Source organism: Sapajus apella, unplaced genomic scaffold (genome assembly GCF_009761245.1).
Source record: "Sapajus apella isolate SASKATOON/1434 unplaced genomic scaffold, GSC_monkey_1.0 scaffold36, whole genome shotgun sequence".
Lineage (NCBI taxonomy): Eukaryota > Metazoa > Chordata > Mammalia > Primates > Cebidae > Sapajus > Sapajus apella.
This window is the reverse complement of record NW_022436976.1, coordinates 1,593,946-1,609,522: the sequence shown is the minus strand read 5'-3', so window position 1 is coordinate 1,609,522 and position 15,577 is coordinate 1,593,946. Positions and strand designations below refer to the sequence as shown.

The 15,577-nt window shown below is 40.0% G+C and overlaps 1 protein-coding gene across 1 annotated transcript in view; it reads left to right on the top strand.

Moving 5' to 3' along the window:
* WDR63 (WD repeat domain 63) overlaps positions 1–15,335 on the top strand; it is a 77,992-nt gene extending 62,657 nt beyond the window's left edge. The window contains exons 18-23 of the mRNA XM_032296397.1: positions 1,607–1,670; positions 5,909–6,039; positions 8,190–8,394; positions 10,393–10,484; positions 12,204–12,326; positions 15,103–15,335. Of these exons, the coding sequence (XP_032152288.1) occupies positions 1,607–1,670; positions 5,909–6,039; positions 8,190–8,394; positions 10,393–10,484; positions 12,204–12,326; positions 15,103–15,246 (759 nt within the window). The 3' untranslated portion in view covers positions 15,247–15,335. The remainder of the gene's footprint in view (positions 1–1,606; positions 1,671–5,908; positions 6,040–8,189; positions 8,395–10,392; positions 10,485–12,203; positions 12,327–15,102) is intronic.
* Positions 15,336–15,577: the final 242 nt, after the last annotated feature.

The following is a 15,577-nucleotide window of genomic DNA, read 5'->3' as shown; positions in this document are numbered from 1 at the left end:
CAATGTGATGAGCATTCAACACACATATTTTAAATTGGTTCCACTATTCCTCGTTGACTTGGTTCAGTTTCAGTGTTTCATGTCTGGCTATGAGACCCAGGAGATATTAATAACCCTCTTACAGGAATTTGGCGAGGGCTGAGGGTCACATCCATAAAGCTCCTAAGAACACTGGCAAGCACTGAGTGCTCAAGAAGTATCCCTGAGGGTGATGTGCCACATGGCCACAGATTAGCAAAACATGTACCCATCTATCTGCTTCCTTAGACTGTGAGGACTGTGAGTGGCGAGAGGGCTTGTCCGCAGACTTGGAATTTCTTTCTTTTTTTTTTTTTTTGAGACCGAGTCTTGCTCTGTCACCAGGTGCCAAGCTGGAGTGCAGTGGCGCAATCTTGGCTCACTGCAACCTCCGCCTCCCATGTTCAAGCAATTCTCCTGCCTCAGCCTCCCAAGTAGCTGAGACTACAGGTGCGTGCCACCACGCCCAGCTAATTTTTGTATTTTTAGTAGAGATAGGGTTTCACCATGTTGGCCAGGATGGTCTCGATCTCTTGACCTCATGATCCTCCCGCCTTGGCCTCCCAAAGTGCTGGGATTACACATGTGAGCCATTGTGCCCGGCCCAGACTTGGAATTTCTAACACCAGATCACCAAATATAGTCCTTGTCTGTTAAATGAATTAGCATAGATGAATAAAAGCACAGAAGGTGAATGAGTGACCCTGTCCCCAGTGAATTTATCCTTCCCTTTGCATAAACCAAATATACTCTCATCTCCTCTTCCTTGCCTACAGATCCCAGTCCATCTCGCTTTTTATACAAACTCCTGTGTTTTTCTCTTCTCATCCAGTAAAGAAACATAGGAATTAGGAGACTGCCTGAGGCGACCTGGAGCGAGTCATTTAACCTCTCCAAGCCTCAGTTTTCTGATCCATCAGACAACAGCAAGGGACTAATTATTTTCTGTAAACCTCTCCCACCTCATTGGTTTTCTCTCCCATTTGCATAGCTGTTTCTTCCTCTTCTTACACTAGGTCCATTTGCCTTCCCCTCTCGTTAAAATGACTGTGAGCCAGAATAAGAATATATATCACTTGCTATTTTATTTAGATTGAACTTTACATTTCCTGTTCTCAACCTGAAAAGTGGTATTCACTACCATATATGCATTCATAGCCCCTCTTTCTCTCTTATTCCACGAATATATATTAAGAATTGACTTTCTAACAGGCTGAAAACTAGTCACTGAATAAGATGGGCTGATCCCTCCCTTAATGGATCCTTCCCTTTATGGATCAACAATCCCTTCCTTTATTGGATGCCCAGAGGTTGGGACTCTTGTCCCAGATGGAGTACCTGCAGAACTGTCATGTTCTCCACTTGATTATATGTAGATAAAAACAACAAATTCATTGGTTTTTCCATATAAAATTGAGCACTTATTTTGAGTCTTTCCCTCTCCCCCACTGGATTAAATTATTATTTGATTAAATTGACTTGTTGTTTTGCATTTGTTTTGGTTAACAGTCAGTCTTAGCATGTGAGTGTGAGGTCTTTTTTCTCCTAAGTTGTCATTGTACTCATCAGGAACCTGTAATATTTTTAGGATGGCGAAGTGATATACACAGATTGGAAAATGGAAAAAGATCCTGAAACTGGCCGACATATGCGTAAGTTTTGTGATTGTCCTGTTATTACTAAGATGTTCCTTTTAATTTAAACTATCCAAGGGAATCGTATGCAGTACAGAGTCACCCTGTTCTTGCTAATGGAAGGGAGGGCTCCTAAGGTACTGAATAATAAGGTGGATGCCTTGAATAAGCAGCATAGTCGTCACCTGGGAGCTTGCTGGAAATACACATAAAAAGTCTTAGATTCTACCCCGGGCCTACTGAATCTGAATGTGGATTTTAATAAGATTTTACAGGGTATTTGTTTTCACACCAAAATTTGAGGAGCACTGACCTATATGTTGCCTAAATGACTGAGAAACTTGAGTGATTTAATTTAAAAATAAAAAGCTGTTTCAATAATTCAATAACCTGGTAATTCATCTATATGGAAAAGCTGAGTCAATGTTAGATTATAAGCAAATGTATGATATCTAGAAGATCCCAGCAGAGTACAGGAAAAGGGACTGCAGGCCCCTCCTTTGGGGCTAGGACAGGCTGTGTCTTCTTGTCTGCTGCTCCCAGAACCTGAGTCTCTGGAGAGCTGAACAGAAGCATGTGGGTCACATCCAGGTGTGAGAAGGAACCGCAGTCGGGAGTACAGGCACCCCAATAAGGAAAGCTCCCTGTCTTTAGTAGGCTCAGAGCCTTGGGGCTCACTACAATTGTAACTACTCATTTTAAAGCTTTGAATTTTGCCATGGCGTGAAAATATATTTTAACTGTGTTTCACAGTTTGGGATAACCATAAACAAAGGAAGAGGTAGCTCCTGGGATGGTTAGGCAGACAAAGACTGGCAAGAAGGCTTCAGAACACTGTGAGGGAGCAGTGTGGTAGAGCATCTAGACTCCTTGCAGAAGGGATCTGGTCAATCATGAGAGTGGAAGTGTGAGTGACTAAAAGGGGCGAGAGGTCAGAGCCACAGCTTGTAGGGGACAGCTATTGGAGCTCAGGTCTTCACCTGTCACCTCCCAGCCTCACTCCTACTGTGGTTCCAGAAATCAGAGTCTGTCTTAAGATCTGAGAAGACTGTCAGCTGTGCCTTCAGGGTAACCCTTTAATCTTGCAGCCAAAATACTCCTACTTTCTTCCCTGACTAGAACCTCAAATGTGTGTTGTTGACAACAGTAGGGCATTGAGAGAGGATTAGATTTTCTACTTTCTATTCATTCCCAATTTCATGATTTAAAGCTTAATTCAAAATTAGATATTGGATATAAAGAATTACATTCAACTTCTTTTATGCTTACTTCTATATCTATGTATTCGACAATTAATGAATGTTCATTGTGCACTTACTCTAATCTAGGCATTATAGAACATGACAGCAGTCTTCACCACACCCCTGAGACACAAGCTGATGCCATGACTAGCTTGTGCACAGGGGACACTGATTCTTCGCCATCTCAGAGATTTTCTTGGGGCACCACCTCCTCCTAGACTGCCTAAACTGCTTTGGAGGGGGCCCATGACAAACAGGTTTTTAAGAAGAAACTTCTCAGAGACAGATTACCTTAACTGAGATGTGTGTGATAAGGAAGCCCAAATCAAACAAACTTTCCAGATTATCTAAGTTACAAGCCAAGATAAATGCATGCTGAATGATGGTAGTTGACATAATCATGTCAGGTACTGAACTCACAAATCGGTACATGTCATGTGCCAGGTACTTTCTATGGATAACTCGAGTAGTCCCCATAGCAGCCCTATGGGTAGCTACTGTAGGTGGCCTTGCCAAAATTTGAACACAGGCAGTTTGCTGCCAGAGTCTTTGCTCTATACTGCCTCCAGCATTAGATAATGACTCTGAAAAATGGCTTTTTCATTTATTGTAATTTGTTTATAATAACCTGGCCTGGAGGCTCTGGCAGTCCATTTAATAATTTAAGGACAGCTCCATTCATTGATAAATGACACTAAGGTCTTTCAAAGGAAAAAAGAATAGAAAAATTTTTATGGGCTGAGAACATCTAATGTTATTTTAAAGTGCAAACCTTACAATTGTCAACATCACTATCATTGGTCATCATTTCAGTCCTTAGAGGGCCCTGATCTGTGGAGTGAGGTGGTGTCTAGGGAAGCCTCACTAACGCAGAGGACAGACCCAGGCTCTGAGAAACAGGAGCAGCAGCAAGAAGAAAGCTGCTAGTTTCTAGGGGTCTTGGGCCTCACCAGGAATCTTCTAGATCACTTCAAGATGGCCTCAGAAGTGTGTCTTCTGTGCTCTCTTTAAGTAAGGGGTTTGGTTGGAAGAAAATTCACCTTTTTTTTTTTTTTAATCCAGAAAAGCTACATTTAAATTTTTACTTATTTTTACTTAAAAAATGTTTTAACTGTGGTAAAATACACATAAGCATAAAACTTACCATCTTAACCAATTTCAAAAGTATAGTTCAGTGGTGTTAAGTACATTCATGTTGTGCAATCAATCTCTAGAATTCTTTTCTTCTTGCAAAATGGAAACTCCGTACCTATTACATACTAACTCCTCATTTGTCCCTTCCCCCAGCCCTTGGCAACCATCATTCTACTTTCTGTTTCTATGAATTCAACTACCCTAGAATCATGCAGTATTTGTCTTGTGACTGGGTTATTTCATTTAGCATAATGTCCTTAAGCTTTATACATGTTGTAGAATGGATCAGAATTTCCTTCCCTTTCAGGACTGAATACCATTCCACTGTATGTGTAACTACATTTTGCTTATCCATTCATCCCTCAATGGATACTTGGATTCCTTCTACATTTTGGCTATTGTGAATAATGCTACTTTGAACTTGAGTGGAAAAATACTTGTTTAAAACCCTACTTTATGAGCTTCTTATAAGATTTAGTACATCTTTTTCTGCCTAATATGCCATGAGTGTTCTGGGGGGAAGTACCCCATCTCTCACATAGCAATTAATATGATAAAATTCAGAAGACATTAGTATAAAGTGGTTGGACATTGTGGTTTGGCCTTGATAGGCATATGTTTTTATGGTTATCCCTGGGGCATAGGGTTGTAGGCAACAAGAAATTTAGAGGATTCAGTTCTGCAGCCAACCCTCAGGAAGAAGAAACTCAAGCAGAATCCTCCTGTTATCTGAGTAAAGAGACCAGAGAAGCAGGAAGACCCCGGGGGCCTGGGGCAGAAATGAACTCTTGATCTTAACATTTGAACCTATAAAGCTTCCCACTTGGAACAAATGGAAGTCCCATGGCTCTTATCAGAAACCTGGCTGTCATTCTCAGCATTTCAGCTCTGTCTTCAAGCTGTCTCCAAGTCCTGTCAATTCTAGCTCACAAATATTTCTTCTTCTCCATTGCATCTTAGTTCACACTACCATCTCTCTCACCAGAACTGCCACTGCACCTTCTTCTGCTTTTACCTGCCTCTAATACATTCTCCCCACAACAACCAGACTCTTTCAGAAATGTCAATCAAATTGTCTCACTTGGAGACCTAAAGGACTCATTACAGCACACAACACTTAGAGTGTAATCTGAACTCCTTTCTTGGAAGGCCCAACATGGCCTGTACCCTCCTAGTCCCCGTTTGTTTCATGTCTCACACTGAGATGACCAGGTTGCAGTCAGGGTGCCTTCCTCAAATGCATAAAAGCACTAAACACTTCTGTCCTCAGGACTTTGGTGTATGTTTCCACTGTCTGGAATGTTCCTTCACACCAAAATCTTCCTGTGTTGAACTGCTATTCAGGCCTATGTAACACATCTTCATAGAAGCCTTTTCTGACCGTTCAGTCTAAATTACAAATCCCCTTGTACTTGCAATATTTTTTCCTTTGCAACACTTTTCACAAATTTTAAATTGTATACTTTGGGATGTGTTTATTGAAATTCTATCTTTCCTACTGGACTGTAAGCTCCTTCGGGGCAGGATCATGTTTGTTTACTAACCATTGTCTACCCAGCCAGCTACAGTACCTGGTATTACATATAGGCAATCTATAAATATTTATTGACTAATTGAGTTAATTAATAAATGAGTAAATGAATAACACAAAGTATTCCTTTGAGCTTGAAAAGTGACCTTGATTGGATATTCCCTGGAGAATCCATAATAAGAGAAGCAGCCATCCCCTGACAGATCTGTTCACCCCAGCTGGCCTCTAGTTCTCTACTCCTGGACCCCATTCATGGGGCTCTGTCTGTTCATTGGAGGTCTTTCCATTCTTCACTGTGCTAATGCAAATAGTGTTATTAAAGATGAGATGGTCTTCTTTCACTCCAACAGCAAAGAAGCCAGTGAGCATCCACACCATTCATGATGGAACTGTCCACACTATTCAGAGATCACCTTTCTACAATGACATTATTCTCACAGTTGGAGGGTGGAACGTGGCCATATGGAAAGAAGGTGTCATGGTAAGTTGCCTGCAAAATGGAGGTGTGGGTATGTGGTCCTTTGTTATTGAGAAAGACAAGAGGAACTGTTATGTTCTGACAAAAATGCCTTTGGGACACTTTTTAGAGAAATTAGAACAGATGGCCAGGGCTCCAGCTTGTCAGGAAAACCACTGTAATCCTTTTGAAAACACATTTGTTTGTTTTTCCTTCCTGAGGGAAGAAAACAATTTACAAGCTCCTTGTTCTCCAAAACTTAACAGTCTTGGAATATCTACTGTGGGCATTTTTGGGGGTTGGGGGCTAGGGTCTCACTTTGTTGCCCAGGCTGGAATGCAGTGGGTGATCCTGCTCACTGCAGCCTCGACTTCCCAGGCTCGACTTCCCATCTCAGCCTCCTGAGTAGCTGGGATGACAGGTGCACGCCACCATGCCTGGCTAATTTTTTTTTTTTTAATAGAAACAGGGGTTTCACCATGTTGCCCAGGCTGCTCTCAAACTTCTGGGCTCAAGTGATTCACTTGCCTCAGCCTCCCAAAGTGCTGGGATTATAGGTGTGAGCCACCGCACCTGGCCTTGACTTGCATTTTTTCCTCTCTTGAAAATACAAGATGGGATGCCTAAATCTGTATGAAGTGCAAGGAGAAACACTGGGTTTGTCATCTTTCCCTTTGCACCAGGAATATGTTAGCAGGTTCAGAAAGTGGGAGTGAGTAAGCTGAGGGTCCGTCAGCAGGCAGACCCTCGCCTGTCCAGAGACATACAGTGGTTAAAGGGAGGCAGCAAGAGTGTGGTAAGGATTGGGAGAGGGGCTGGATACAGGCAGATAGGAGATAAACTACCAAAAACTAGAAAGACTGATAAACTCCAGTGAGGCAAGGGTGTGGGGAAATTAGTATGTTTGGTGGGATTATAAATTGACATGTCTCTTTGGTGAGCAATTTGAGATTATCAAAACCTGAAACTATATATACGTATATATGGATATAATGAAATTATACACAAACACATATATATTTCAAAGTTGGTATACATATATATGTATATAAATATATATATATTTAACCTAACAGTTCCACTTCTGAAACTCTGACACATACAAATACTCAAAAACTGTATATTTATCACTGAAAAGAATTTAGAAACTACTTAAATGGCCATCAACAAAAGAACTTCTGCTTTATACCAGTGTACTTCTGTATGTTTGATTTTTTTTTTTTTCAATTAGCAAGTTTTGTAGTTAAAGCAAAAGGAAATTCAGGCATGATTGTCCAAAGACTATGCCAGGGTCAGGAATCTGATTATAGAAACTAAAGGTGCTGGGAGAAGTAGACAAAGAGAACAAGTTTGAAATGTCGCCTCCAAGGAGTCCATGAATCTGCAGCATTCTTTCTTCACAGGAAAATCTCTCCTACATGTATTGGAGAGTGAGAGGTAGCTCCATGGTTTAGTTTAGTCTCTGCAGATGTAAGTAGGGAAAGGAGCACCCCTGGTCAATAGATGAAGCCTGAAGTGGGTAGAAAGCACATTCTGTTATCACTTTTGAAAACTTCCCTAAGAAGGCAGATTACCCCATGGTAGAAAAAAGAGAAGATGATTGCATGATGCTTAGATGGTCTAAAATCTCTTCCTATTGTATTTATAGGCTATCAACTGCTTCCATCTGAAGTCACTTTATATGAGAATTTGCCAATTCTGTTGTTGATTTTCAACATGCAGTACCTAGCTGGAACTGTCAGACTTTTCATTTGTTTTACTGTCTACTATTTACTGAGCTGTTTCCATGGGATATACATATCTGAGAGCAAAATAAAGGCATAAGCAGAATGTCTTTATAATCTTTACTTATCTAATGTTCACCAATCTCCACAGAAATAGTTGTGAGGTTAGAAGCAGTAGTGGGTTTAGAAGCAGGATTATTAGAAACTTCAACAACTTAATTGGAAGGTTTAATCTTTTCTGAAGAACAACTAAAAATGGCTTGTGAAAACAGAATGAAAATCTGGTATTATAGAAAAACCCTACAACAAAGAAAAGTAAGACTTCCTAGTGGCCATAATTTTGTTGTTATATGATGAGAGCCAGCTTGAGTTGTACTTAACGTACATTATGGTGAATTTCCCTCAGATAATAACAAAGTCTTTTTTGTTTTTTAAAAAATTTGTTTAAAGACTGGACCCCTCCTTCAGTCATGCTGTGCACCAAAAATGTACACCTCAGGCCACTGGTCCCTGACTCGGCCCGGAGTTTTCTATATCGGCCGAGAAGATGGATATATTGACATCTGGGACCTTCTGGAGAAAACCCATGAACCAGCCCAGTCTCAAAACATTTGCATAACTATGATCACCTACATCAAACCCTGGATCTTTTCTGGTATGTTAATTCTAATTAAATAAGCTAGGTCATTTTGGATAACTTGGGAACATCTTGACATTCATCTGAAAAGCCTCCAATGTTTATTTCTTAGTTTTTTGTTTTTCTTCATGCCCCATCCCTTTTTATCCCTTCCGTTCTCTTCTCTCCTTTTCATTTTTCTCTCTTCCCTTTCCTTCCTGTCTTTCCTTTTCCTTTTTCCTCTCTCTTGCTTTCAAACCTTGGACACAACCTGAGCTCTTGTCACTGTATTGCCTCATCAAGAATGATGTCTGAGACATATGTCAGGCAGAGGCTGGTTTTGAACCACATAGTGGGAAACATCTTTCTCCTTCTCTGGGCAGTCAGGGTGAGCCCTAGATCTTTGTTCTCTTTTGCTGATTTTCTTCCCAGATAGAATAAATTTTGAGTCTTTAATTTTCATTACAAGTTATACTTTTCAGTATTATATCACTTCTGTGATTCTCCCCTAGCCAATGTCAAGCAGTTCTCTTCATGAGATAAAATGATTATCTGGGGTTATATATCTATTTAAGCTTTAACCTTTGAAACAATTATGAGAAAAAGTAATATACAACAAAGCAAGCATAAATTCAAGGATGTGTCTATAGAAACATGATGTATGTCCTTTGTCTCCATTTTTTTTTTCTGTTTCGCCCAAGTAGTAATTTCCATGTATATCCAGTATGTTTGCCTCTTTTATTTTATTTATTTATTTATTTTGCAATGAGGTCTTACTCTGTTGCCCAGGCTGAAGTGCAATGGTGTGATCAATTCTCCTGCCTCAGCCTCCCAAAGTTCTGGGATTATAGGGGTGAGCCACTGTAAAAAGCCAACAGCCTTTTTTTAAAAGAAGTTTCCCTTTGTTTCCAAAGGTGGGCAGGCATGAAATTATCTTTCTATCCATTTCTCAGAAACATTAGATTTAGAAACTCAGTCTTCAGCATCTCGAGTGTCACAGTCAGACTACTGCTTAGCCATATGTGCCACCAAAGTATCTTTTCCCTCTTTGGTGTAAAACATTGTCTTTGTACACCTACAGGGATTATGAGACCAGGATTTTGCAATTTGAAGGAGACCTACTAAAAATGAAAAGAACACACACACAATGAGATTAGAAAATTAAAATTCAGGCTGGGCATGGTGGTTCACACCTCTAATCCCAGCACTTTGGGAGGCTGAGTGAGGCGGGAAGATTGCTTAAGTCCAGGAGTTTAAGTAAGACCAGCCTGAGCAACATGGCAAGACCCTGTCTCTACAAAAAATACAAAACAAAAATTAGACAGGCATGGTACTGTGCACCTGTAGCCCCAGCTACTCAGGAAGCTGAGGTAGGATAGTTGATTAAGCCTGAGAGATTGAAGCTGTAGCGAACCATGATCATACCACTGCATTCTAGCCTGGGCCACAGAGAGAGAACCTGTCTCATTAAAAAAAAAAAAAGAAGAAGAAGAAGAAGAAAGAAGAAGATTAAAATTCTCAAGCATTTTGCATATTATACCCATTTTAAATGCTCAAAGGACGCCACTTTTTACAATAAGACCTGTGGTTCTGGCTATATCTTTGAAATTCTTCTGGATAATAATAGTACCCTTTAGTCCTTTCTGTGTTTGGTGAAAATCAACTTCGTGACTTTTCTTTGAAAATCTTTCCATGTGTTCTCCCTGCTTTCTTCTCAAGAATGCCCAGTGGGCCCAGCCACAGAGAGTGTCAGCTTTTAGCCAGGAGCCACATTCCTTAGACAGTCACCAGAAATACAAGATTTGAGGCAGCAGGGAGACCGACAAAGGCTCAGTCTTAGCTTTCGTTTCATCAACTGGAAAAAATGACTTGTACATGTTTACATCGTCTAACCATGAACATCTGATGAAAATGCCAAGATCACTGGAACCACAGTGGGTCCTTTGGGAGAACACAAAACAAACACACATTTCATGTTTAACTGCTTAAGATGGTTTTCTGTTTGCTGATTTTTTTCCTTTATTTTAAATCTTTCAGCTAAACAGCAATTTATAGCCATAGCTGATTATTATGGAACACTGCATATATTAGAAATTCCTTGGACATTAAGTCGCCCTTCCACCAATGAGGTGAGTAACTTATGGCTTAGAGAATTAATGTGACCAGGTATTTCTAAGATACGTCTTTAGAAAAAATTTAGAAATGACAGCATTTTTGCTCTATTAGGGAACAAAAGACTCATACAGTAAATAGGAAGAGGTAATTTCTGTTGTGTGAGTTAAATAGTTTGAAGCTTAAAAAAAAAAGCCCCAAACATGAGATGGGAGGAAAACCATGTAAATGAAGTCCAGAGTCTGAGAGAATAATAACTTGGGGATTCATAATCATAAAATGTCATTTTTCCATTGTAACCGAAGTATGGGACACTTATTTCAGTGATACCCTTCCCTGAGGGCCCAGTTGACATGTTCATGCATCTCATCATCACTCATCCCTACTGGCTCCCAACCCAACTTGGAGTAGAGCAGGCAGCACATCTGAGCTGGTGGCATTCTGCACCCCCAACCTTGTATCCACCACTCAAGTGTTTCAATATTAATAATGAGCTTTAAAAAGATCAATGAATGGAAATCTATAAATGTATGTACAACAAACATTAAACATATAGATTGCAGTCTGCTGCAAGTCCCAACATCGATCTAATTACTGGCAGGCAAAAGGCTCTCTCTCACCTGGTTGCTTTCCCCAAGGTCTCTGCTGACTTTTCTGCTTCTATTCTATGCCTACATGTTAAGACTTCCAGGGATCAGGAACCCAGCTCTGCTTCCAGTCCCTTTAGGATCTGCATTGATATCCTCATCTGGGTTTTCCAAGTTTGACTGATGATATGAAACTTCCCTCAGTTTTAGAAGAAGGAAGAAACAGGGAAAAAAGCAACCTCTGAATATTTCTACTACAAAATTGCAGCTTTTTGCAGCTCTCTCCTTCCAACTCTAGTTTAGAAACCTCCAAGGCACAGAGCCCTAAATGTTAGCACAGTAGCCCCTGAATTGTGCTAACTCCTCTGGTAGGGGGCCTGTGAGTACGATTTCCAAATTATATTTACCTAAGAGATTTAAAGTACCACAAAATAGATAACCTACATAGTGATTAGGCAGATGATCATTAGGTAATGATCAAGTAGATTAGGGAGGTAGATTAGGTAGCTCGTCTATGTAATTATAAGTGTAAGGTTTATTTTTTGTAAGGTTTATTGCCGAGTTTAAAATGAGGACACAGGCCTGCATGAGAACAATTAGACACCAATTTACTTGGCTCCCGGGCAAGGTTCCATGGTTCCGGGGGAAAGAGGCCAGGGAAGGCACGCTTGACTCCGCTTAGGCGTGGGGTTATCTAGGAAGGGAAGGCACTCTGATTGGCTGTGGGGAAACAGGACGTGGAGGTGGCAAGCTGCTATAGTTAGGTAGGCGGGATTTCCGGTGAGCGGGCTGGATGGGGCAAACACTATTGGGCAGGTTTTGGCGGGGCTTGTTTTAAATTTTGGCCGGGTTTTCCAACGGCTGGCTAGGTGCCGAGTGCAGAGTTTAGTGTCGAGTGCAGATCCTGGTGCTGAGTGCAGAGGGGATTTTCAACGGCGGGCCAGGTGCCAAGTTCAGAGTTTAGTGTTGAGTGCAGAGGTGGGTGTGGCGAAGCTAGATACTGAGTGCGGATTCTGGTGAGGTAGTGTCAGGCGTGGAGAGAGATCGGCGTGTCTGAGCTCCCTAAGGAGCAGAAATTCTAACAGAGCCTTATAAATGTCATGGGGGCTTCCTGCAGGCCACCCTCTCACGAGCCTCTGTTTCTAACAGATGACAAGTGTTAATTACTACTTCGAAAGAGAAGTCAAGCATCTGGAATATGTAGAACAACGCAAAAATATTCGTGAGCAAGAAAAGAAAGAAATGGAACTAGAAATGGAGAAGAAAAAAATTGTAAGTTACATTTCAGAAATGAAAGATGTTTTTCTCAAACACCAGTGAAAATATATTTGTTTGGCTTAATCCACAGTTATACTTTTTCATGTTCTTCTCTTGTTCTCATGAGAGTCAAGAGGGCATTTCTTTGAATTCCTAGCTCACTATGAGTGAGAACTGGCAGTTAGATACCTAGTGAGATTCAGTCCAATTTAAATTTCTGAAATTTTCTATAATTTCAAAGTCCTTTAGTGCAGATACGTTAATTCAAAATTTGAATGCTTTCATTATAAAATTTTAATATCCGGCAAATAATACATTAAAGAAGGTAGTGCAAAGAGAGTTGAATGTGAATCAAGACATGTGGGCTCAAATCCCAACTCTGCATTTACTAGCTATGAGATTTGGAGCAAGGCTGAGCTTCAGGTCTTTTATCTTGAAAACAGGAATACTAATAACTGGGATTACTGTCAGGCTGTCAGTTAAAGAATGTGAAAAATAAACTTTCAGTAAATAGAGCTATTATAAGGCCAGGTGCGGTGGCTCACACCTATAATCCCAGCACTTTGAGAGGCTGAGGCAGGCAGATCGTGAGGTCAGGAGTTTGAGACCAGCATGGCCAATATGGTGAAACCCTGTCTCTACTAAAAAATACAAAAATTAGCCGGGCGTGATGGTGCCCACCTGTAGTCTCAGCTACTCAGGAGGCTGAGGCAGGAGAATGGCTGGAACCTGAGAGGCGGAGGTTGCAGTGAGCTGAGATCGTGCCACTGCATTCCAGCCTGGGTGACAGAGAAAGACTCCATCTCAAAAAAAAAAAAAAAAAAAAAATAGAGCTATTATAATGATAGAAGATAGATTAGCTAGATGATTGATAGATAATAGGTAGATGATAGATATGAGGGGGTGGAGAGAGGTGAATTTTGCTGTATATAATATACTGAAGCTATGAAACTTGAATAGAGAATTTGGTATAGAGCACATCCATCTTAAACTCTGCCAAAAAGAACCTAAGCTCTTAAGCACCCCATGCTATTCTTTCTCGGCTTCTCCCTGTTTGATATGAATTCTGTGACTCTGCTGGTCTTCCCTTGCCCACTGGACTTTGGGGCTTTTAAATACTCTGTGAATTAGGCTCTTCTCTCTTTCTCACTTGAGAAAACCTCAGTCTCAATTTCTGTTTCCCCCTTGCTCCCTCTCGCTTTTGCTCTGTTGTCACCAGTATTTCATCATTGATCCTATCTGTAGGTTCCTTATAGCCAAATACATACATCCTCAAACACAATTATTCACATGAGGACCACAGTCTCAAAAGCACTAGCATGTGGAAGTATTATAATGTGCTGCATTAGCAAATATGTAGAACAACGCAAAAATATTGATTTTTTCAATGATTACATTCAAAATATTGAATGTAATCATATTACATTATCATTTGTTGATACTAATTAATGCAATAAAAGCAGAGGATCTCATTTCAAAAACATGTTTAGTGACAAAGTATAAAAGAATGTCAATTAACATTTCATTGAGTTCCACTGCTATAAACAAATTGATCTTAGTTTTGTTCTTTTGCACACTTAACAAAAGTTGGTTTGTTGAGATTCTATTGTGGGAGATAATCTGCCACCCTTCCCCTACCCCAGCAATTATACATGATCATTATGAGTGTTTAAATACCATGGCAACAGCTTCTAATTATCTACATCAGTGGGAGCAAGTAGAATTGTGGATAATCCAAAAATAATTTGCATGTGAAATACTTTTCAAACACCTGCATATTATAATAATTTCTTAAATTGTATTATACTTTTCAATTTCCAAAACATTCCCAACTTTTTATAACTTCTTTTTTATTTGAAATAGTGCCTTTTTCAAAGGCCTTCATTTCTATTTGAAATAGTGCCTCTCTTTTAAGTAGAGCCACCACTTCTCAAATTTTCTCTGGAACTACTGATATATTATGGATATGTGAATGAACTTAAAAGGGTTCCCCTGTTACATTTAGAACATGAAAAAGTCACTAAGGAAGAACAACTAATGTTAGTCAGAAATGTATTCTTATAAGCAACTGATGATAAAGGGGGAAATGGGAACAGTAACAAGCTCAGAAGATTGCAGTGGGGATTAAAAGAGTTAAAATATTTACAGCACTTAGCCACTAACTGGCACATAGAAAGTGTTCACACGTTTGTCCAGCAAGGCTGGCCTTTATGAGTGCTCACCAGGTTCCAGGATAAGGCTGTACATAACAGTTCAACACAGATTTCAGGAAAATCATGTACCTGTCTCTTTGCAAACATAAAATCTGGATACAGCTCACTCCTCAAAGGATAATAATAATCACTGCTCTAATCGCATATGAAATGGGAGTTTTCCTAACCAGAATTTCAGCTGGAGACTCAGCCTGGGGAGACTAGTCATTGCCATGTGATCCACAAGCTCTGCCATCTATATGGGACTTAGAAGAGGGAGATTTCAAAAGAATTCTGCAACCTCTAGGATATTAGTCACCCTCCAGTCTACATAAGGGAAATAAGAGTTACAGGAAAAAAGACTGAAAGAAGGGACTGAGAGAGAGAATGGGGTTGGAGGGCCATATTTCTCCCACTTCCTCCTATCCCAGCACATGTGACTGCCTCCCACCCACCTGCCCTCCTGCCTTCCTGCCCTCCATCCAACCCTTTCAAGAAACAGCAGCCAGGTCAAATATTCACAAACAGCCCTTTCTCATCCTTTGGTATTTTTAGATATCAGTGTTTTATAGGGATGTCTTGTTTCCCACCCCCCGTAGAAAACGTATCAGAAGTCAAAAGAACAAATGGAGGCTGAATTAAAAATGGACTACGAGAGTTACCTGGAACTGGAAAAGACCATTCTTATCAACCTTGGCCTTCTGAAAGTCACAGAGAAGGGGTCATACATGGATGTAGTGTGAAAAAGCTTCCTGAAGGGGTTTTGGGGACTTCTTTCCTCTTTTTATTTATTATTTTTATGTCAGGTGAACTGGCAAGCTGAATATATATGTATATGTATGTATATATACACACATATATGTGTGTGTGTATATATATATACACATATATATATATCATGGCTTATTTATAATTATAGACTTTTATTTCTCTGCTATTAAAACTTGTGAATTTTAACAATGAGATCTATTTCAATTTTTGTGCTGAATATATATTGGATTTTGTACTGAATATGAAAGTGTTCTGTTTTAATGAATGTTTTCAATAACAAAATTTTTATTTTCCTGTAATAGA